This window comes from Chaetodon auriga, chromosome 20, assembly GCF_051107435.1.
Source record: "Chaetodon auriga isolate fChaAug3 chromosome 20, fChaAug3.hap1, whole genome shotgun sequence".
NCBI lineage: Eukaryota > Metazoa > Chordata > Actinopteri > Chaetodontiformes > Chaetodontidae > Chaetodon > Chaetodon auriga.
Genome location: NC_135093.1, coordinates 14,245,952 through 14,268,418, shown reverse-complemented (window position 1 = coordinate 14,268,418; position 22,467 = coordinate 14,245,952). Strand labels below are relative to the sequence as shown.

The following is a 22,467-nucleotide window of genomic DNA, read 5'->3' as shown; positions in this document are numbered from 1 at the left end:
TCTCATACTCCACACACACACACACACACACACACACACACACATATTTTTCACAGCTCGTGTGTGACATTCTAATCATTTGACTCAGAAATGGCAGTTTGCCTTCTGGAAATTCAGGGTTCCTGTGCTTTGTATCTGTGAACAGGTTTCCAATCATTTCACAGGAGCATCTTTGAATACCACTTGTGGAATAGAAATCTGTCAGTCAAGTGTGAGCCCGGGGGGTGGGGGGGGGTGGGGGTCTCCTTTCAATTACAGAAACGGAATCAGATATGAGCCGCTATAAGGGAGGATCGAGATTAGCGGCCCAATGATTCTTTAAGGAGCGATATGGAGGATGATGGATTGAGGTGGGGGCGAGGGAGTGAAGAGGAGATGGTGTGGGAGGGGAGACAAAAGGAGCAAAGAGAAAAGGTGAGGGGAAATGCAGAGGAGAGGGCAGGAGGCGGACGATAAAGGCGGCGATATGAAAGAAGGAAGAAGAGAAGACGGGAAATAGGAAGAGGTGGGAGGGAAGGAGCGGGAGAAAAGAGGAAATCGGGGGGGGGGGTGAAGGAAAGAAAAACGAGCCAAGGCGCTAAAGGTAAGAAGAGCAAACAGGAGGAGGGAAATTGGTCTTGGAGAAGTAGTGAAGGGCCATTTTAGATCTAAAGAAGCAGAGAGGAAGAAGTGGGGCTGAAAGCAGCTGAAGAGGAGGAGTGTTGACAGACATGTGGTGTCTGTACTGCTGCCTGGACCCGGTTCACTCCCTGCACAGAAGGCCCTGTGCAAACCCAAATGGACAAATTTGCCTCATTGTAAGTGAAGCACACTGGTAGCTTTGAACATTTTATCCCATTAACTCTAAAAAGTCTTCACTTTACAGCGCGTCCAACATTTCTCAGAGCCCGCCGCGGCTTTTTAGATTGATTTTATTCCCCGTAGGCAGTCACTGCTCTCGCAACATGTCAGTACATTCTGCAAATCCACTTGCATAGACTTAATACTGTAATCACAGCGAACATTTTGTCTGGTACATTTTTGTCAAAGTTATCGCTGGATCAAGTTTTCGGAGAAATTGTGTCCTCGTTCATGGGAACAAAAAAAAAAGCTGTTGAAGCAATTCTTGATTCAAAAGCTTAATTCAGTTTTTAAAAAAGCAGGCTCTGGTTTCAGGCTCTCACTCCAGGCCACACATCGTTCACTTGTGTTTGTGGTCTGCTGAAATGCCATAACTGGCAGTTATTAAGCTAAACGGTCTTCATGAAGGTCACTGTCAGACAGAAAAAAAAAACAGAGAAAAGTGTGTAGGAGTGCGCAGCTTTTGGATTTGAAAAGGTTAACTGCATTCATTTAGAAGCATGTTGCAGTCTTCTGCCTGTATGAGCATAATGAAATCAAAGTGTCATTTACTCGCCGACACCACTGGCTAAATGTCTTTTGTAGAACAAGTTGCTCCGTGTTTTCTGGAGTGGGGGGGGGGGGGGGGAGACAAAAGTGCTGCCGTCCAGTGTGATGTCATTATGTTCTCTCTTCAGTGTGCAGAACACTGTTTCTGCTGCACGCCTGAAAAACTTGTTGTTAGCCACGACTCTGTGCTGGAGCAGCTCTTCGAACTCAGACAGACTTCTTCTAACATCCATCTCTGGATGATGGGGTAGGAGGGATCCGCCAAATATTTCATCTTGCAAAGCTAATTGTTAAGTTTTTAAAAAAAAAAAAAAAAAATGCACTCAGGCAGGACGAAGGAGAAGTTGTATGTTTTTTTTAAAAATTAGGTTGGCGTAAAGGGTGAAGGGTACACTCTCAGTTCGTAATCGTTAAATTCCAGTAATCTCGCTTCAATTACCGTTTTCCCTCCACCTATTTTCCATCAACCTGCCTCGGCTATTTCTCCCACAGTTAGACATTTCTTGCATTTCCCAAAAAGCCGTCCTCATTCCTCAGAGCATGTGCTGCATCCATCTGTTGGTTTTAAGTGCGGTGAGATGAAAGGCGGGCTGTACCCTGACATCAGAGAGGAAGGTTTTCCAGTTGAGAAACAGCGAGGTTGTGTCCCGTCCTCAAGCCGTGACGCGTCTTGTGGCTCTGCGCTGCACTCTGATCTCGTGAAGCTCCTGTCTCTGCGCCTCCTGTGACGGATTCCTTCTCTCCCTCTTGAATATCGGTGCCAAACGCTGAGTTGAGAAAGAATCCCTTTGTTCTCTGATCCTCGGGGACCAACGCCGAGACTTCTTCCGTTTGGCATTTTAGATAACGGAACAATTTTCAGCAATCAAACAGCTGTAGCTGCTCTGGAAGTATCGATTGCCTGATGTCTATGTTTAGCCGGTCATCTGGGAATTATAAAAATACACCACCAAACAAAGATGCCAGGGTCCAGGACTCAGTGTTATGACAGTGTTAATCACCATTTTCATTGATGTCCTCGTCAGCTGGCTTTCCTTTAAGCTCAAAGATGATGTGTCCACTTATCACTTATTATTCATCTGCTTCTCTGTTTTCAGTTTTGTTGGCAATTATGTAAACTGCTATCATAATTACACAACATCTTCTTGCTTCCAGGGCACAAAGCAGCTCTCAGCATAAACAATCATGATAATCTATTACTGTAACATGTCTGAGGATGAGTCAGGGCCCTCCACATGCAGTGTGAGCTGGAAAATAGCATTTACATTTACAATACGGAGAAAGTTCACACCTACATTTGTCACTTGAATGAAATGTTTTACTTGCGTGTAGGAGAAAGGCTTTTCAGGCCTGTCTGATTATTTTCAAATGAAGCACACAAATGCAGACAAATAGCATTTTGTAGCTGTTTCTACAGATGTCTAGATAAGTTTGTAGATAATACCTGGCGTGAGTGGGCTGAATTTTAACTCCAGCGAGGTACCTGTCTAGCATAAACAAGCTAACAGACACACTGAAACGTTCAGTTCAAGAAGTCTGAAGTCAGCTTAAGAAATATTGACGCCACTGCCAATAATATATAGACAGAACCAGTTGTACGGGCCTGAATTTGGTGGCATGCATTAAGCTGTCAAACAGCTTGATAAGCAGGCTGCTTCTGTTTTACAGCGTGTCAAGTTTGCTGTGTAATCAATAACGCTGCCTGCAGGGCTGCCACAATGCACCTCTGGAACAAAAAAAATCATCTGGTGCCCTTTGTGTTTGGATCCCGAAATATTCACTGCCAGCACAGGATGCATCAGATGATGACTCCACTAACAAAAATCAGGGATTCCCCGGAATAATTGTGACGATGATCCACCCTGTCCAAACACTGCTGCAGTCAGAGCCAGCAGCAACGACTGCTAAAATCAACACTGGAAAACATTCCTCTCTTCTTCGGCTCGTCTTAAAATTTAAAGATGTTAAGATAATAAGAGAGCTTGACAGACACTCACCCACAGCCTTCAGGGAGGCGTACTTGTTGATATCCTTGTTCTGCTGCTGCTGTTGCTGCTGCTGCTGCTGCTGTTGTTGTTGCTGATGCTCGTAGACATGAGCCAGCTGGCTGAGAGCGGGGTAAGAGTGCTGCTGGCCCATGTTTGAGCCCGGTCCCACGTTGTTGTTGATCTGACCACTCTCTGCGGGGCAAGGACACATGACAGGACAAGGTTAGAGTCAGGTTCAGGACGGGAATGTGGGAGCATCTTGGGCATCGTGACAGGAAGATCTCTCATTCACATTTTCCAGCATTCACTCTGCACAACCCCTCCTTTTTTTGATCCAGTGTGATCAGCTGCTTTAGAAATGATATCCATGCTCCACAATTCTCAGGGCACATTAACATCCATTCATGCCAGTGCCATCAACTGATGGACTCTTGCCATCATTCTACAGCTGCAGCCTGTTGTATATCATGCTGCCTAATACACATTTATCAGAGTGCCTGTATGTACACTGATAAGGTGCATCTGCTGCCTATTACATGAGATTTAACCAGTAATTGCACTTTGCATGCCAATACATTCAAGTCAGTATAAGAGCTGAAATTGTCATGTTGCAGCATACAAATTGCAATATATTTCTGAGCTAATATTTATTATGTACTATGTATGTTAAACTGCAGCAAAAAAGAGCTTTTGTCCTCAAATATAATAATAAATGCTAATAAACCTTATTTCTACAGTGCCTTTCAAAATCAGCGTCACAAGTTGCTCCACAAAACACATTATAAAATATAGGTGTAAGTATATTGAATGTGAAAGCGTTGTACACAGAGAAAGTAGAGATAAAACTAAATATAAAAGCACAACATTGAAGCATTTTAATAGACACTGTAAACGTATCGTACAGATGGCAGTCTGCACAGGTGTGTTTTTAAAAGCTGGGGCACTGACTCAGCTGACCTGATGTTGAGGGGGAGTTTATTCCACAGTGTTATTCCAGACCATGTCGGGATTCGAAAGTGATCAGTAGAATCTTAAAATGGATTTTGTTGCAGACTGGGAGGCGGTGTAGTTCAGCCAGGACCGGAGTGATGTGTTCCCCGCGCTGAGCGATGGGGGAAATTAGCTTTAGCTATCACAATTGTTTATCCACTACTTTTAGCTAACTATTCAGACTTCTCATATGCAACCTGTGGTGTTCAGGTACAGTTCACTCGGTATGTGGTAATGCTTTTTTAAATTAGTTGAGGTGCTGTCCACATTTCTTTTGCTATTACCATCCTTGTGCATGTGAAGCTGCCTTTAAAAGTTGTGGCTTTAAAAGAAATAAACTCTATTTTGCCACCTGTGGGTAGGTGGTGTAGGAAGTTACAGCTGTTTTAGATTAATTACAGTATCCATGATAGCAAAATTTGCTAACTGTAATGTATTCCCATAATTTAATAAGCGATAATTACATTTCAAAAGGTGTGTTGAACGTATGAGTCTCTTCTCCAACATCACTGCAGCACACACAGCTGGAAATAATCCAGTAGCTTTAAATTCCTGCCTCTAAACCACAGTAAAACCTTGCTGATTTACAGGAACTCCAGTTCTGTTCTGATTGTGATTAGCAAGCAATCAGTCCTCCGCTCCCCAGCACATTATACAGTCAAAGTATCCTTCTAAACCATGGCCATAATTGATTAGTCAGTGTACCAGCCTTCCTCCACAATTGCACCTACAGCTGCACCTCCTCTGGAAGACGCAGAAACCATATGGCAGGGTAACACATCCGCGAACGTACAGATGGATATGAAGGCCTGCAGCTCGACAGAGTGGCAGGGAAGTGTGGCAGGACTGCACAGTCTGACTTTAAAGCACAGCTGAATGTTAAAATATGTGTGGGAATTTTGCAGCATTATTCTCTTGCTGTGCTGAGCCTGACAGATAATTGCAAATTCCTGTTACTGAAGGCGACGGGATCCTTGCTCAGTGAATGCATTCGCTTAAAAGCCCCAATGCTGCCACTTGATAATTTGAGAGGTAAGAAAAAGTTAAGGGGCAGAGAGCGAGAGGAGGGAATGAGGGGGAGAAGAAGTGAAATGGGAGGGAGGGATGAGGATGAGGATGCATAAAGAATGAAGAGGGAGAGAGAAAAAAAGTTTGGCTGGCAGGGAAACAAAGGAAGTGTGTGAAGCACAGAGGGAGCGAGACAGAATCACTTAGGCAGAAAGCACAAGAAAAGAATGTGGACGGACAGTAAAAGATGGACACTCTCAACATGGTCCTATTAATACAAGCTCTTCCTCCCCTTCATCTCCTTTCGCCCTCTTATAGGTGCTCTAACGGATGCCCTTTTGTTGCTCCACGGCAAACAGAGGGGGAAGTTGGATGGCAACAACCCCACAATATTGATTTCCTGCACCGTTTTCTCGCTGTTTCATCTCAGCGGTGCATTGTTGAGCCACGAGGCGTGCTCAGACACTTTCAACCTGCACAGTCCGACTGTCAAGGCAAAACAAATTGTGTAGTTACTAATTAATCACTTAGCCCTGGCACTGACTCAAACCAAACACGCACACTGACAGACAAGGTAGGGAGAGTAGAGACAATTAAAAAGAGCATCAGAGTGAGGAACAGTGTGAGGTGTGTCGAGGAAAGGGTAGGAGAATACCCGATGTGGTGAAATGTCCCATGGTGCTTGGTGAGAAGGAGCAGACGTGTGATGTTCATTCATATAGACGACTGGCTCACTGAAGGCTACGTGAATGTAGATAAATTGAAGCAGATGCTGTGTCAGAGGGTTGGGGATACATTTGTAGGGATGGAGATGAAGCCCTTCTCTTCAATACATTTAATAGAATTTCTCGATAAACAACGGTCACTCCGGTCACGATGAAAGCCGCTCCACGGCTTTATTTTTCATAGCAGGCCAAAATGGGTGGCACAAGGTCACCAATTTTCTTATTTTGTAATGGATTTTGTTCGGTTGCAGAGCACAATTGTGAAATCCAGCATCCTATCAAAGCTCAGGTACACCTCATGCTTTTCAGACACTCTGATTTGCAGTCATGAAATAGCAGCATACAATTGTAAAACCCACATTTACAAAAAGAAAGAGGACACTCGGCCCACCTCACATGTGGACTGTATGATACATTGTGACTGCATGCAAATACTTTATGTTGTTATTCAATAAAAATCTGACCAGATGGTTTAAATAGTCTCATACCAGAGAGACAAAGAACATATTGGAGTGACCTGGACTCATGTCTGCTGTTCAGGGTGTGACAAGCTGGCAAATCAAATACAGTCACAGTGAGCCACAGATAAACATCTGGCTACCACTGTGGTGCATCTTGGCTTAAAGCAATTTTGGGAAATACAGTTATTCTCTGTCTGGCACAGAGATAGAGGTGAAGATTGATACCACTCTCAAAATACAGTAGCTGGAAGTAGCAAAGGTAATAAAATCAGCCTGCTGGTACCACTAATTACCACGTTGCATCTCATTTATTTAACTCGTACCTCTTTACAGGGCAAGCTATGCTATGCTAACTGTCTCCTGAGCAGGCTGAAGCTCTGTTTTAAGCATACAAGTGATATCAATCTAACTCTCTTCCAGAGTGCAGATGAGCACATTTCCCAAAATGTTAAACAATTCCTTTAAATATGAGTGGGACCAATAAAACATTGAAAGGCAGAAGTGGAATCTGTTGGCTGTGCTGTTTATCTGTTGCAGCAACTTCTCCCTGACGGTTTAACGTGTTGCAGTAACAGATGATTAAAATTACAGGAGCATAAAAACTAGTGTGTCAGTCCAAATTTTTCCTTTAATACCTCCTGCTTTAACCAGGACCTGTCACAGGTTCGTTTCATCCATTTTCAGTAGTAAACCATGTTTAAAGGAATCTAATCTAAAAGCAGTGCATGTAATATATAATCAGGATAGCTTCAACTAAGAACACTGATTTATACAAGAAATTGCAGCTGTGCTATTGGGGTTTAAACTAATGGTTACAACATTTGGGCAAGTGGATTTATTGGACCCTCTGTACTGATTTTGTGAAGAACATTTTCTGCGGTTTATCACATACCACAAAATTTTAAGCTATCCAGTCTATAAATGCACTGCTAATTGAGGCATCTTATGTCAATTCATCCCTATTACTAATGCATAAGATCCAAGATAAGAATTAATACTGTTTGCTGCTGCTTGCTGTGAATCCCACTGTCGTACAGTTTCCTCCGCTGTTTACTCTAATTCACTGCTGTAGTACAGTTTCCTCTGCTGTTTACTCTAATACACTTCTGTTTCAGAGTGAAAAAACAATCCACAACCTCTTTTCCTCTGCTGCTGTTTGCTTACGGAGTGAGCTGCTGCTTGTCATTTCAGGCTCATAGAATCACTGTTCGCTCTCTTCAAGCACTCATTTGACAAGGGTGACAAAGGTAATGGAAATTTGAGCCAAAATACATATAATTGCTCTCCTCGCCTAATGCAGTCTTAAGAGATAAACAAAAATATATCCAGCTGCTCTGCTACTCCCACCCCGCTGTTCTATTATCCTACTTTTTTTTCTGCTCGAGGATCCACCTTTGCATCATCCCTGCATTTTGATCGTAGTGGAAAGATCACACACACAGGCACGCAGCAGTTCAGAGTGAAAACAAACACAGCACCCTGACGACACCATCACACTATAAACCCATTCAGCGGGATGACTGACAGCTGTCACCAGGATGCCCATCAGGATGATGAAAGGGACGCGGTGGGAGTCTGCTGGTGTGGTCACAGTGCCTCACCAAGCTGAACCAAAACACACTGCTTCTCTGAGGTCACTGCAGCCTGTAAACTTGCTCCAGTGTTTCCCAAATATGAGGACAGCAGCAAAATCCAAAGAAAGGAAACAGAGTAGTAAATGTGTAGTCGGAGCTCAATGAAAGATTCAGCGCGTTCAGTTGAGAGAGAAAGAAATCTGAGTACTTTAAGGAACCTTAAGAGAAAAATTGATCAGTAGAGTTCAATAGATAACTGGATAGATGGCTGTTATATGACTTCCTGGGTGAAAGGTCATGAGGTCAACAAAATCAATAGGTTTTGTCCTGTTGGAATCCTGAATGTGCAGAAAATATGTTGTGTATGACAATGGTTCGATATGGTCATCTGAAAACTGAAAGTTTGTACTGAGGATGGTGCTACAACAAAGATATGAAGATTAAATCACATAACCTGCAGTTTGTGCTGCTGGAGGTACAACAGGTTAAAACTGATTAACTTATCCCTTAATGTTGAATTGCTTCATTCATTTGTTCCATTTGTATCAAGACTTTTCAAATGAAAGATTTAAAAGGCCTTTAATGATGAATGAAATTAAATTTTGATCATCTGCTCTCAGGACTCCCTCAGAGCCTTCAAAATAAAGGGCTGATGATGGATGCTGGGGATTCTTAAAAGTGGCAGCCCGATCCTGTCTCTTAGCTAAACACTAATACCGACACCTAAACGTCTTCCACGTATGTGAAGTCCAACACAGCGACAGGAAAGTTTTATTTTTCTGAGGAGCTGTGAAAAAACACTCGTCTGTCCTCTTGAGTAGCCATTCTGGGTGCTATTGAAAATACTTATTGTTGCCCATGGATGTAATCCTACAAGGAGACTTAATCCTTACACTAACAATAGCAAAGTGACAAAAATGCAGGCTTTCCCATTCATTTCAATGAGGCTGCATTGGTGCAACAGAAGGTCCTGTTGCCTACCGCTCACACTGCATCGGCCACAAAAATGTGCAAGCACAGATATGTGGTAGAACATTTTAATGTTTGTTTAGTCATTTCAAATGAATAACAGTAAGTTACAGAGTGCTTGTTTGTAGCTAGCCATGTTAGCTATGTTTTATTTGCAACAGAGGAAGAAGGGTGCCACGCTAAATCAAGTCCTAAAGATGTCCCATTGGATCAAAAGCCCATTCGTCTGGCATCGCATTATAATCATAATATGAGGAAAGTCTAACGGAGTTATCTACCCTTCAGTAGACAGAACTAGCATTTCAAACAAGTGCATCTGGCAGTCCACAAAAACAACAGTTTGACAGTTGATGAGCTGTCATGGTGGCTATAGTTGCTGATTGCAACACTCAGCCACGAGGGAATACTCATTCTTCTCACTGGTTCACCACTCGTATTCACACATTGACTTCTTCCTCACCAGCAACACAGTTACATCTCATATATCAGACTCAATGATCCACCCCATCATTATTCGCGACCATGCCCCCGTAACACTTGCATGGAATAAAACTACATAGGTGCAACACCAGATGACGCTTTAACACATCTGTTCTTCAAGACCCTGAATTTGATAGTCTCATTAGAAAGGAGCAGGCATCCTTCCTAGACATAAATGATTCCCCAAATTCATCACCAACTATTTTGTGGGAAATGGGGAAAGCAGTTTTTAGGGGTATTTTTTTTTTCTCTTTCTAAAGAAAAAATAAAGAACAAGAAGCTTAACTGGAAGGTAGCCCAGAATGAAATAAGAAAGTACAAATACCAAATAAAGGAAGTTCTGAATAAGGAATCTCAATTGCTGATAAATACACTTTGACAAGACAGTTTTCACCATAATGATGAATCTTGTGAATACTTGGCAAATCAAATCAAACAAAATGAAGAAAAAACAACAGTCTCCACCATTAAGACCGCAACAGGGAAGCCCAAGCATTCACTTGAAGAGATAAATACAATCTTCAGAGATGAAGAATTTATGCCAATCCATACTCATCAAAAAAGGATCTGAGTCAAGAGTTCGTCATTTCATTTCTTAACAGCACTTACCACAACTGAGTGAAGAACAAACCAATACACTTGATTCACCAGTAACACAGGATGAACTTTCTACTGCCCTCAATCTCATGCCGAATAACAAAGCATCAGGAGCTGATGGCTTCCCTGCTGAGTTCTAAAAACACTGCTGGTCCATGCTAGCTTTGCTATTTAACTGACTGATAACTGAAATAAAACTTCCAGTAAACATGAGCACAGCTACTTTTTCAACCAATGATTAAGATGAACAACCTTGTGCACTCTGGGATGAGGTTCTGAGGTAGCCACGTTACTCTTATGTGTGCAGTTAACAAACCTATTTCAATTTCAATTAATCGTATGGTTGTCATGAATAGGGAAATTACCTACAGAGACCAAAACATTTTTTGTTCCAGGCTGAAACATGTCTGTGGCATCTATGGGGTTTGACTCGATTTTGGAGCCAGCCTCAAGTGGCCGTTCATTTTGGCACTTCGGCTTTGGCTTCAGTTTCCAGCCCCAGAGGTTGCTGCTTGTATTAAACACTAAATTGAACCTAGTTTAATGTAATACTTCATCTCTACTTGTAAATAATTTGTCTTCAAATTTTTACATATTTGTAGACTGGGCTTCACAAAGACCCAAACTTCCCATTGAGTTACTGCCCCATTTCTCTCCTCCGTGTGGATATAAAAATCCATAACAAAGCACTAGCTCCCAGCATGGAAAAAGCCATGTCATCCACAATTCAACCAGATCAATTCAGCTTCATCAAAGATAAGACACTCAGCCAGTAACACACCAAGGCTTTTTAATTTAATAGATTATTCATCACTGAACAAACAGGAACCATCACAGTCACCTTAGATGCAGAAATGGACAAACCTCACAAAGCTTCACACTGCACAGGTGGACTAGGCAAGGATGCCCACTCTCTCCCTCTCTATTCACCATTTTCATTGAATCGTTAGCTGCAGGCATTCGTCGGAACACCAACATAAAAAGAATCCCACCCAAAACATTCAACGTCCATCATAAGATCAGTCTCTATGCAGATGATATATTACTGCTCCTACAAAACCCTCACTCATTGTTACAAGAATCCTTTAAATTTATTGAAGCAATATTTCTGACTACTCTATAAACTGAAATAAACCTTCCATTCTTCCATTACACATTAGATTAGATAACATTATTGGGATGATAACAATAGCTTGTTCATTGTAGTTCAGTCAAGCATGACATCCCTCACCATCCACCACATTTAACGTTAAAGGCATTATGTGCTTTTCCAATATAAAGCAAAGTTTCTGAGTTATTGCCTCTGCACGTACATCACTACAGCTTCCTCTGGCTCATACTGACATGGTCATTTGTTGGATGTTTGTTGTTGTGTTCCATATTCGACTTCCACTGCAACTGCTGGGTGCTAACTGTATCACTATCCTCTTTTACAGTGCAGTGCTCCCATGCTGGACTATGCTTTGCCCTCTTCATCTGACCATTCCCCACTGACCACTTCTTATTTTGCTGCACCAGTAGTTTTCTGAACTGCAAAGGTAAAGTACGCCCTCTTGTAATATAAAAGTTAATATATATGAGCTCTGGAAAATAGTAAGTTAATAGATTTTAGACTTAGCATACAAACTTGACAAAAGTAATATTTGCTGCTACGTGTATGAGTCACATTTGATTGATGTCATGCCAACTTTGAGAAAACATGCATGAAAGAACAGTTTAAATGTATTTATTGTTGTTATTGTATTTTTCACTGCAGTGGGGAATCCACAGTTCGCATCCATCTAGGTACAACATCTCCATAGGCAGGTGTTTTCCACCTCACAGCTAGCTGAATGACTGCCAGAAGATTTCTAAAGGTCAGTTATGATTTTTGTCAGACCTCGGTGAGCTTGACAAGATGGATGTCTGGCTTTGCAAGATTACTGCTGCCCAATATCAAAGATTTCTCATTTCCTGCATACCCTGGTTTTTTAAGAACTGCACACAACACTGGCTGTTTGTAAGGGTATATTGTAAGTAAGTAAGTGGCTCTAAATTGGCTTAAGGTTGAATCATTGCTATGTCACATCAATTACTGACAGAAGGAAACTGGGCATATATTTATATGAAGTCATCCCAGAGTACCATGTGAGGAACTGTGGGTAAAGGCAGTTGATTTGATTATGCATTTGATTTCAAATGTATGCCACTGTTTATTTTTAAAGTTAAAAGAAAAAGACATTTACATGAATTCACCCTGCAGGGTGAAGGTGCAGGAATGTCAGGATTACAGTAAGTGTGACTGCACTGATGAGACAGCGTGTAGATGATGAGCTTATGACCGCCAGGTAGCAGACAGTGCAGTCAGCAACGAACAACATGAGTGTGCACTACATAACACTGCAGAGGCAGAGTCATACGGCACCAAAACACAGAATGATTTCAAAGCCTCGCTGTCGCCCTCGTGGGAAGCCAGACATCCAGCATGGAGCCGAGAGGCAATCCTCCCGGGGCAGAAATGCTATCTGTGCTTTTCTCATGCCCCAGACAAGAATACTGTATATTCTGTTGGAAATAGGGTAGACAACACATTCAGCTGTGTCCCTTGATGTGCACTGTACAGCTGTGTGTGTGTGTGCAAGAGAAAATGAGGAAGAAAAAACATCAAGAGAGACATCAAGAGAGAGCCAGAGCACATGTATGTAGGAGTGCTTCTATCTCATGCTTGGCCTGACTCCATTGCTACTGGCTGTACAGTGTAATTTCACTGCTTGTTTGATTCGGCGCTGAAAATTGTAAGCAGCTGACTCATCTATTATTCCCTCTTTCTCCTCACTCTGCAAATGGATAAACCCTCTTCTTTTCTTCAGCTGCAAAACTGCCTCTCTGTCATTACTCAACCCTCTCCATCTCCCTCTTCTTCTCTCTTGTCATGGCAACAGTATTCTCTCGTGTAGTATTTGCTCTGCAGCACACGGCGAGTTCGCATTGTCCCGCAGTCACCCGCGCCCACATATCAACAGGCAGGCCGGCTGTACTGTACTGAAAAAGTCATTGTTATGCAACCTATGTTATGCTGCCTGCTGCTCTGTTGGTCTGTCTGTTCATCTCTCTCCACTTATTCTTCACGTGTCTGCTTGCCTCCTCTGAGCTTGTTCTAGGTCACATCCTAACAGCTTTGTCAGGCGTTGTCAAAAAAGCATGCATGTTTTATTGAAAGACTTGCTCTAGTTTGGTAAAAAGGCAATTTTATGAGTCATCTTTGGGTATAACCGAGCAAAGCATTTTGACGTTGAATAGATGTTGACACAAAAGTCTGCACCGACGATGAAAACCTGTGTAAATAGAGCCTGAAAATGAAAGATGAGACGTGTGCAGTTGTCCAAAGCTGCTGCCTGTATTTTTTTTAAATTGAGAGTGACAGTAAACATCTTTGTGATATTAGTTCAGAAGAATGTGCCCAAAAAATGCATCCCAAGACTAAAAATGGGTAATCTCTAATGTGTGAAGCTTTCTCTGTTTATTATGTAGCTTTGAGAGCTCTTGACTCGCCCAAATCATTCACCCCTGTGTGACAGTGTGCACACATCTTTGTGTACACGTAGGAGTGTGTGGGGTCCACTCTGTTTCTCTGCATATGCATATTTAGTCACACCAAAAATGGTAAGCAGGTTATGTGTGAGCCTGTGCGAGGCGGGAGTGCAGAGCTTCCTCTGTATTTGCCCTCCTGTGTGTTTACAGTACATAAGAAGGACTGCATCTATCTTGACCTCATCCCTTCGGCCTGTATCTCTCTCCTGCAGCATGGAGGACAGCGAGGATCACAGAGTGAGCAAAGGCCTCGCTATGTGACCGCTGAGCTCATGGGAATTTCGCCGGGAGCTTGGTGTAATATCCCCTTTGTGGGGCGGACGGTAAGGTGAGGGAGTTCATGTGGAAGCTTGAGCAAAGGAAGGCGATTCTGGGCCCTGAGGTAAATCGCTCAGACATATGTGATTGGTGGATATGGGGGACAAAATTCATTAAATCCTTGACTATATAAACAAGAAAGTTTGCTAGAACGAGAGAGAGACAGACAGCAAGAGAAGAACAGATGTCTGGGGCTGCATTGGTCTTGCTACCTGCTGGTATTTTCAGCTGTAGGGGGCAACTTTTGAAGGCTAAGGGCCAGAAAGCTCACAGACAAACTCTTTGACACCCATGCTTACTGTTTGAAAGAAGGCCAGCTTTATGACAGCTGAGCAAACGGCATGCAGCTTTTAGAGGTGCTTCAAAAGTCACGGAGTAGCCGACGTTAGCAAAGTAAATCCCAACCAGGGGCGGGCCTTCTTGTACCCCAGGGGGTGCCTCTGCATTTACCAGGGGGTATGTAGAAAGACTGAGGTGTACTCAAGTGAAAGAAGACAAAGAACATACCAGACCGTTCTACCCAACTCCTCCTCAGGTGAAACCAACCGACCTCTGGCTGTGGCCAATCAGGAGGTCGGTGGTTCGAATCCCGAACCTTGGCAGTCCACATCTGAACCCCACTGACACTGAACCCCAAAACTGCCCCCGATGCTGCGGTGTGTGTGAATTCATATGTAAGTCGCTTTGGATAAAAGTGTGTGCCAAATGACTGTATTTGTAATTGTAATTGTAAATAGGCAATAACTTACCACAATGCAATAGTAGAAACAGGAAATAGGAGACACCTCTCAACCAGAATTAAAGGTGTTCATGAGTTTTTACAATTAAGATCAAATGACAGCTTTTACACCTGAACACTCAAAGTTGTGACTAAGAATGCATAAAAATTTTTAGCAAGCAAGCAGAGGTTTTGCTAGAAGAATTGGATAAATAATTGAAATGCTTAGCTAAAAGTAATTGATAAATCAATAAAGGATTCTACTTAAATAGTGAGCTAAAAGCGGGGTTGTCAGTTGTCACGCTTGTGGTGTGTGACACGCTTTCTCCTTCAGTCTCATGTTCCCGTGCTGCCTGAACTGTTTTAATGCTATAACACTGTGACAGCAACGGAGCAGTGGTGTAGTCTATATGATACGCAGGTATGCGTATACCTTCTAAGGCCTTCTAATCACTGCTCTGAAACCCATTATTTCCCTTGGCTTCTGCCGCATCATAACAGCTTTTCGCTGCATCGAGCAAAGCAGCATGTATATCCCAGCGTGACGCTCGGTCAAACAACAACATCCTTTCCAGGTCAAACTGCTTAACCTAGCAGCGAGCGCAGCTCAAAACGCATTGTGTCTGAAAGGACCTGAAGAAGCTGTCAAGAGATGTGAGCGCAAACTAAGCAAATATTGCCGAACATTTGAAAGTACAACAATGCACAGCGCACAGAGGACTGGTTATAATGGGACAGAGAATGGGGCAGACTGGTCAGCCAAAAAAGTTGAACCAACAGCAAATTGTTGTGGACCTTGTGGTGCACCAGGCTCAGAGAACGACGTTCAGAGAGGTGAGTGCTTACTAACTACAGACAGGGACATGAACAACCACTGTGTTGCCTAGCAATGTAGCACTGAGGATGCTCACTAAGCAGTGTGGGGGTACATATGGTAAAGATTGCAGGAAATTGCTGTTCAGCGACACATTCAATTCTAGAGAACTTGCATGAACATCTAAAAGGATCCTACCATGTTTAAGCCATGTCACTGGCACCACCATTCATTTATTTGCCTGGAAACGCTGCCGTGAGGACTTGGGTGCGCATGGCCATGAATAATATAGCTCATGTAACTTAGCCATGAGGCTGCTTTATGGCATTCAGTGCACAAAACTGTGTGTGTGTTCCAAAGCAATGTGTCACATCCTCAGCCTTATATATGGCCTTGTTTTCCAAACATTGTTCATCTCATTATCATCACCATATGCTGCTAGCTTTGTCTTCGCTCATTAGCGCATCAGCACACTCCCATTTAGGAAGAGATAGTGAGAGAGAGCTCAGAGGGGGGGCACGGCAAAGAGTGTGTCATGAAATGCTCCAGAGATACAGAGAAATGTGTGCAGCCAACTCTGTTCCAAAACCGATCACATATCTCGGAGTAATTCTCATGAGGGCTGACCATTAAACAGATAGGAGTGCCATGCAGGGAAAACCATATTATTGAAAAGTCTGTCAGGGAAAATGGCGGCGGGAAAAGATAGCAGAGAGAATAGCTTATCTACCCTTAATTGTTCCTCACTGAGCCTTTGAAAGCACAATGACTTCCGCTGCACCCTTTTATGATTAGAGCCTTCCGTCATACCTTCCTCATTTTGAAGTGCTATAGATTTCTATTGTTCCTCGCTTTTTTCTCTTCTATTCACAGTGGAGCCTTTTCAGCAGGATTCAACAGCCATCTCCCTTTGGTGTCGTCTTGTCACAGGACAATGCATTGACTTGAGTCTCACAGGACATTGTTAAAGCTGGTCACTGAATCAATAGTAAGATAACACTCTGATATGTTTAAAGACCTGATAGCTGTTTCATGTTGAAAGGGAATTGTGTTTTAAAGGTAAGCTGTGTGGGATTAAAAATACAGGAACTGTGTCAAAACAATTGTGATGATGACCATCACTGTCCCACAAGAGACTTCCTTTGAACACGTTCCATTATTTTCTCTTCCCACCGCTTCTGACAAATACTGTAAAGTAGGAAAGTTGTCTCAGATTTTCATCTGTATCCAACTCCTAAACCGTAGCAGATGGGGGCAACCATTTGTAACGGTATTATAATGTGTCATTACATCTGACTTCACACTCACATTTAAGCGGGAAAGAATCTACCTTGTGGCATCTACGCCGCGCGAGTGGATGGAAGCAACTCACGCGTGAAGGGCATTAGAGCAAATGAAATTCAAAATAACACCTCCAGATAACAAGACCTGTTTATCAGACGCTTAAAAGCGTAAGTCCTCTGTGCTGCTGAGCGCTGACAGATGTGTGGGAGAACACCAGGTAGAAAACAGAACGTGCAAAAAAGTTGTTTGGAAAGAAACGCTGTGGAATACTGTCTAATAACTGCAATTTCACATCAACCACAAATCAAACACTGCATTGGTCTTGTCTGTCATTGTATATTGAATAAGCTTTAATAAATCGATTAGTAGCATGAGAGACAGCTGCAGTCGGGCCTGAGCCATACAATCATGATATAGGGAATAACTGATCTGACATTTCGTACCAGTTACCAGTACCAGTCATTTTATATCAGGTAGCACGAGGCTGTGGTGCTAAGAACTGATATACTTAATAAATGTGAGATTGATTGAATGACACTGACAAAGAAAGTGGATTTAAAATGGATTGGTCTCACCTTGCAGAAGCCCAATCCACTTAATTAGCTCAAAATCTGCCCCAAAACCGATCTGGTCTATCAGACCCCGACTAATCTTATGGGAGAATACAAACAGTAAGAGATGAACCAATCTGATTCATCTGATCAGTACCAACCAGGCAGATACTGATCTGATTCTGCCAGATACTGACCTTATTGAGAGGAGGATGGGTCACTGGAACTACTGGCAGGGGTGGTTTAGGTCTGTAGACTGCGAGAGAAGCTGTGGGTCGTCAATAGGTTAGCATTGGTGGCGCTATGCCATCAGTTATATCAGAACCAGAGAGTATTTCTTCACTGACAGACGAACAAAGAATGGCACTGATGGCGTTCTTGATGAAAAACACACTTTCGCTCTTCTCCAGACTGGCATCGGCAAGAGTTTCTCTCCTACTAAGTCATGTGGATCATTGATCTGATGGTTGATCTGGATGAAGTTATGATAGACAGATGGTTCATTCAATCACCTGCCAAGTATCTTTTGAAAGTGCCTGCCCTTTTCCAAACAGTTTTCACGGATGACTTCTCGTATGGTTCTGTGTAACAAACCATCTGGCACCTCGGGTTAACAATGAGTGCTAAGAGGTCACATTTAACCCTGAAAATGGACGGAAACTTTGCATCTCTCCTCACTAAATTCTAGTCAAGACGCTGTGCATGTTCTTCTCCACACTCTCACCTTTCCAATTTCCCTTTCTTGGTTTTTTAAAATATCAGAATTCAGATTTCTGTGACATGATTTTATCTCCTCGGTGCATTGGGAGCCATCTCTGGTGGCTACAGACTGGGTGTTCTTCCCTGTGACAGGGCTCATCAGTCACTGAGCCACAGAGAGCGAGACGGGCAGACAGCGAGAACAGAGAAATAAGTACCTGCTCCACTAAAGCACGTGATTGACAAAGAGGAGCCCTTATTCATCATAATGATGGAGCACCACTCAAGGAAACAGAGCATCCACAATAACATCTGGACCTATTGTTTTTCTCAATGATCTTCTGTCTCTCTCATAGAACAGTTCCATTTTCAAGTCATGGCCTGATTATTTAGGATTTTTTTTGCCACAAAAAGAGGACAGTTTAAAAAGTTTGACCCCTTCAAACTTTTTCCTTTCTTCTCTCTCTGAGCTTCAAGAGCTCCTTTGAGCATGTCTGAGCTTCCTGATTGGCAGGATGCTTCCGCTGCAATGCCACCTTGACTTACTGGGCTGTAGTGTTTCCCCCCTCATCCAGTGTTATGAGTCAGCAGTGGGACTGCCGCTCCATCAACTGAGGGCAACATGCTGCTAGAGACAAAGCGAGACAGACAGATAGGGAGGGAGGCAGTGGGAGATGGTGATGATAATGATGTGTGTCTCCACAGGGGGCTGACACCTCTGACAACATGTCAGCAGCACCGACCCAGATACCACCGGAGAGAGGCAGGAAGGACACTGCTTACCAATGGTTGCTTGTCAGATAGTTATGATGACAAAAGTAAAGCAAAACATATGTGATATAAACTCGGGAACTAACTTAGTTTTGTAAAAGACCATTATACAGTATTGTGCATATATTAAATTTGCTTGAATTTGAACTGAATTAATGCTGCATCAGGGAAGGAAAACCTATATAACTCTGAAGTACTCTTACTTAATAATATCAAGTTGTAAAATTATGCATTGGAGCATGACTGTAGATGATACATTTACAAAGAAATAACTAATTGCAATGTTATATTTTATTTTTGTGTTCTCAGAAGGATTTTCATATACCAGCAATGGACAAAGTGACTGGCTGATATCTGATTTTAAATAGCGGTTAAACGGATCTATTAATCTCACCCTAATCCAGCATTCTCTGTTCTAACAAAGCAGACATGTTGAAGGCAGGATTATAATATCTGATAGTGTTAAATTAAGTGTAACCTCAGATTGTATTCCCCTTCTGTCTTTGACCCACAGTCTGCCCCCGTGGCTCCGCTGAAGAGGAGCTTTATGTTAAAAGCTTTAGTCTGCTGCACCTGGCCCTTGGGCTGAATTCCTGGCAGGTTTAAATGTTGGAGCACAGCTGTGAGGGGCTTTTCTTGGCCTGCGAAGACAAGACGGGGCAGTAGGCAGATTTCCCCTCGCTCATCTCTCAGCAGCCAGCCAGCCAGCAGCAGCGGGACAAGAAATGCATGACAATAATTGCTGAATTCAGGCGAACCTGGGAGTTAAATGTGAGCGGTAACGGCTTAAGCTGCGTGCAGTTTACACGGCATCAGAACAATCCAATCAATCCCAGACTGCAATTAAAAGGCTTTCTGTGTTCGGTTGAACAAAGAAATGGCCTCTAGGTGTATGTCTCGAGAGCTACAGTACAAATATCCCTTGTTACACACTTGCTAGAATTGGCTTGAAGCACGACAGCTTGACAACATGATACTTTATCATCATCTACAGACGTAATTTGTTTTGCTCGCAGATTCATAGCTTCGTGACATTTAGGAGTTTCCTCAACAACAACATTGTAACCACAATCCGTTCTTATTTTCTTCTCTGTCATGTTCCCCTCTCCCCCCACCCCTCCTAAAAACCATAAGACAACACATCAGTGATGAAGTGAGTCAAAGTGAGGCTGCAGAATAGCCTTGCATCCTGCACATTGCTCCATCTGTGAGGTACATCATCTGTCTCATGCTCCTCTCCTCCCTCAGATAAAAACAGTGTGATTTTGCCTTCTGTCTGCTTGCTGGGGGTAATCTGACAGGAGGTTTTTTTTTTTTTTTTTTTTTTTTTCCACCACGAAGGCTGCTAGTCTTCAGTATCAGCCTGTGTTGCTTTGCTATGTTCGCAAGCATCCATTTGTGTGTGCTCCTGACTGAGTGGTGAACGTATAATTTGCTTTAATTGAATGTGATTAGGTGCTCTATTGTAGATGTGACATGGGTTCACGAATAGGGAGAAAGGCAATCCGCAGGGCGAGATTGAGAGGCTTGGTGTTTAGACTGATCTCCCCTCTCTGTCTCTGCTTCGCCATTGCTGCCATTTGCCTGTCTGATATCAGTGCATGGTAAGCAACACTCTCTTATTCGTGTGCCTGGTTATTTGTGTACCTGTTTATCTGTCTTTTCATTCTCTCTGTGCCTCCACCTCCCTCTCAATCCCCTGCTCCCTCAGTCCATCTGTTGTCAGAAGCATCCTGAGTATTCATCTGCCTGTCTCTCTGCCTCCTTGTCTCTCTGCAGCAGGTCAGTGCACTTTCCCTGCACCATTGTACACATACCGAGAAGGGCACCTGATACCTTTCCCCTGCCTTCCTCCAGCTCATGAAAGATGTAAAATTTGAGGGGAGAGGAATATTTCTTCCAAGAACGTCAGTGTCCCTGAGGGATCCCCACACTAAGACGGAGATTAGCCCGTGACTGAATCCCACACTCTTCCGCAGGACCTCTCCATTCATCCACAAAGATGCCTCGGTGACGTTCTATTATTAGAGGTATAAACTAAACGCGACGCTTATTGATGGCCCGTGCTGCAGGAATCGACTCGAGCAAGACATCTATACTCCCTCAGAGAGTTAAGGATGCAAGTGAAAAAAAAAGGCGAGGGGAGGGAAAAAGTAGGTTACTGAAGAAAGACCGACTGCCTTGCTCCATTTGTAAGCAGGAGAACACAAGCGCAGGCAGGGTGCAAAGTGTACAGTGTGTGAGTGTGTGCCATTGAGTTTTGTGTGTGTGACTGGGTGTTGCTGTGAGAAATACAGTGGCTGAAAGAACTGTACAAACAGGAGCAGAAACAGTAGCATATATTGATGCATGTGAGCAGATGTACTGTATGAGTGCACGTGCTAATTGCACATGTGATTGCTCTAGCGAACGCATGCACATTCTTACATGGGCGTTTGGATCGAGTGTTCATGTGTGCGACAGTTTAGCAAAGCTTTCCACATGAATACCTGTGTTTTTCCATGCCTTTGTTTCATGCATGCACGAAACACTGACTGTTACATGATAGCATTCATGTGCAAGGCAATGGTCCTGCAGTGTGCCAGTGTAAATGTCGGCTCTTCTGCACGGCTCCGTGTCTTGGCAACAGGGAGTGTGAGGGAACCAGTGCGAGCAGACAAAGACACCTCCTTCTGCCTGACGAATGCAGCAGAGCGGGGAGCAGGCGAGAGATGGCTTCTGTGCAACAGCATGGAGGTAAGAAGTGGGTCATAAGGAAATCCCCATATGGACGACCCCAAGTCCACACCCTACCCCGCTGGGCACTGCCTGCGCTGCCAGCAGCCCTCCAAGACTAACCCTTAGCCCAAAGCGATGCATGGAAGGGACAATAGCTTGGCTAGATATACAGTGAGCTGCTGCCAGCTTATAAGGAACAATCTCTGCCGTGACACAGATTTACATTCTTGTACCTGCATGCACGTGGAAGACCAGCGTTTCTTGTGTCAGTTAGCGTTACCTCATGTCTGGACCACAAGTGTATCAGATGGGTTTTCACTCCCACATCTCACGCGACAGATACATTCTCATTTTAATCTATGCAGCTGTCCGCACCTGCTCCATGCTGGCTTGCATTTCAGCTGCATCCCATGGTTAACCGTGAGAAGTGTTTATTTACACTTCAAGGTTTAACTGACTCCCTTCACCTTCACCCAGCAGCTGGGAAGCAAGGCATGAGAGCTTCTTCGGTCGCTGCAATGTTAATTCATGGACAAACTGTAACCTACACTGTACATTTACTCACTGCTAACCTTTCCCTCTTCTCCGATCACCAACACCTGTCTGCCCTGAGCGCAGCCACCAGCACTCTCTCTATCTTGCTCAACCACACACTATGCACACACACACACACACACCCTGCCCTATTCCTCAAAGGAGCCACAACACACTCGCATGCATCAGTGTTGATGGTGAAATAGATCAGGAATACTCACACATGTCAAAGCAAAACTGCACAGAAAGTTTGGCTGCTCCTTTGCTGCTCGACCTTTTGAAATTCATGGACAAGACAGAATCGATATA

The 22,467-nt window shown here is 43.4% G+C and overlaps 1 protein-coding gene across 1 annotated transcript in view; it reads right to left on the bottom strand.

The window, feature by feature from the left end:
• The window catches only part of shisa9a (shisa family member 9a), a 54,419-nt gene that overhangs the window by 13,935 nt on the left and 18,017 nt on the right, over window positions 1-22,467 (bottom strand). The window contains exon 3 of the mRNA XM_076759718.1: window positions 3,387-3,569. Within this exon, the coding sequence (XP_076615833.1) occupies window positions 3,387-3,569 (183 nt within the window). The remainder of the gene's footprint in view (window positions 1-3,386; window positions 3,570-22,467) is intronic.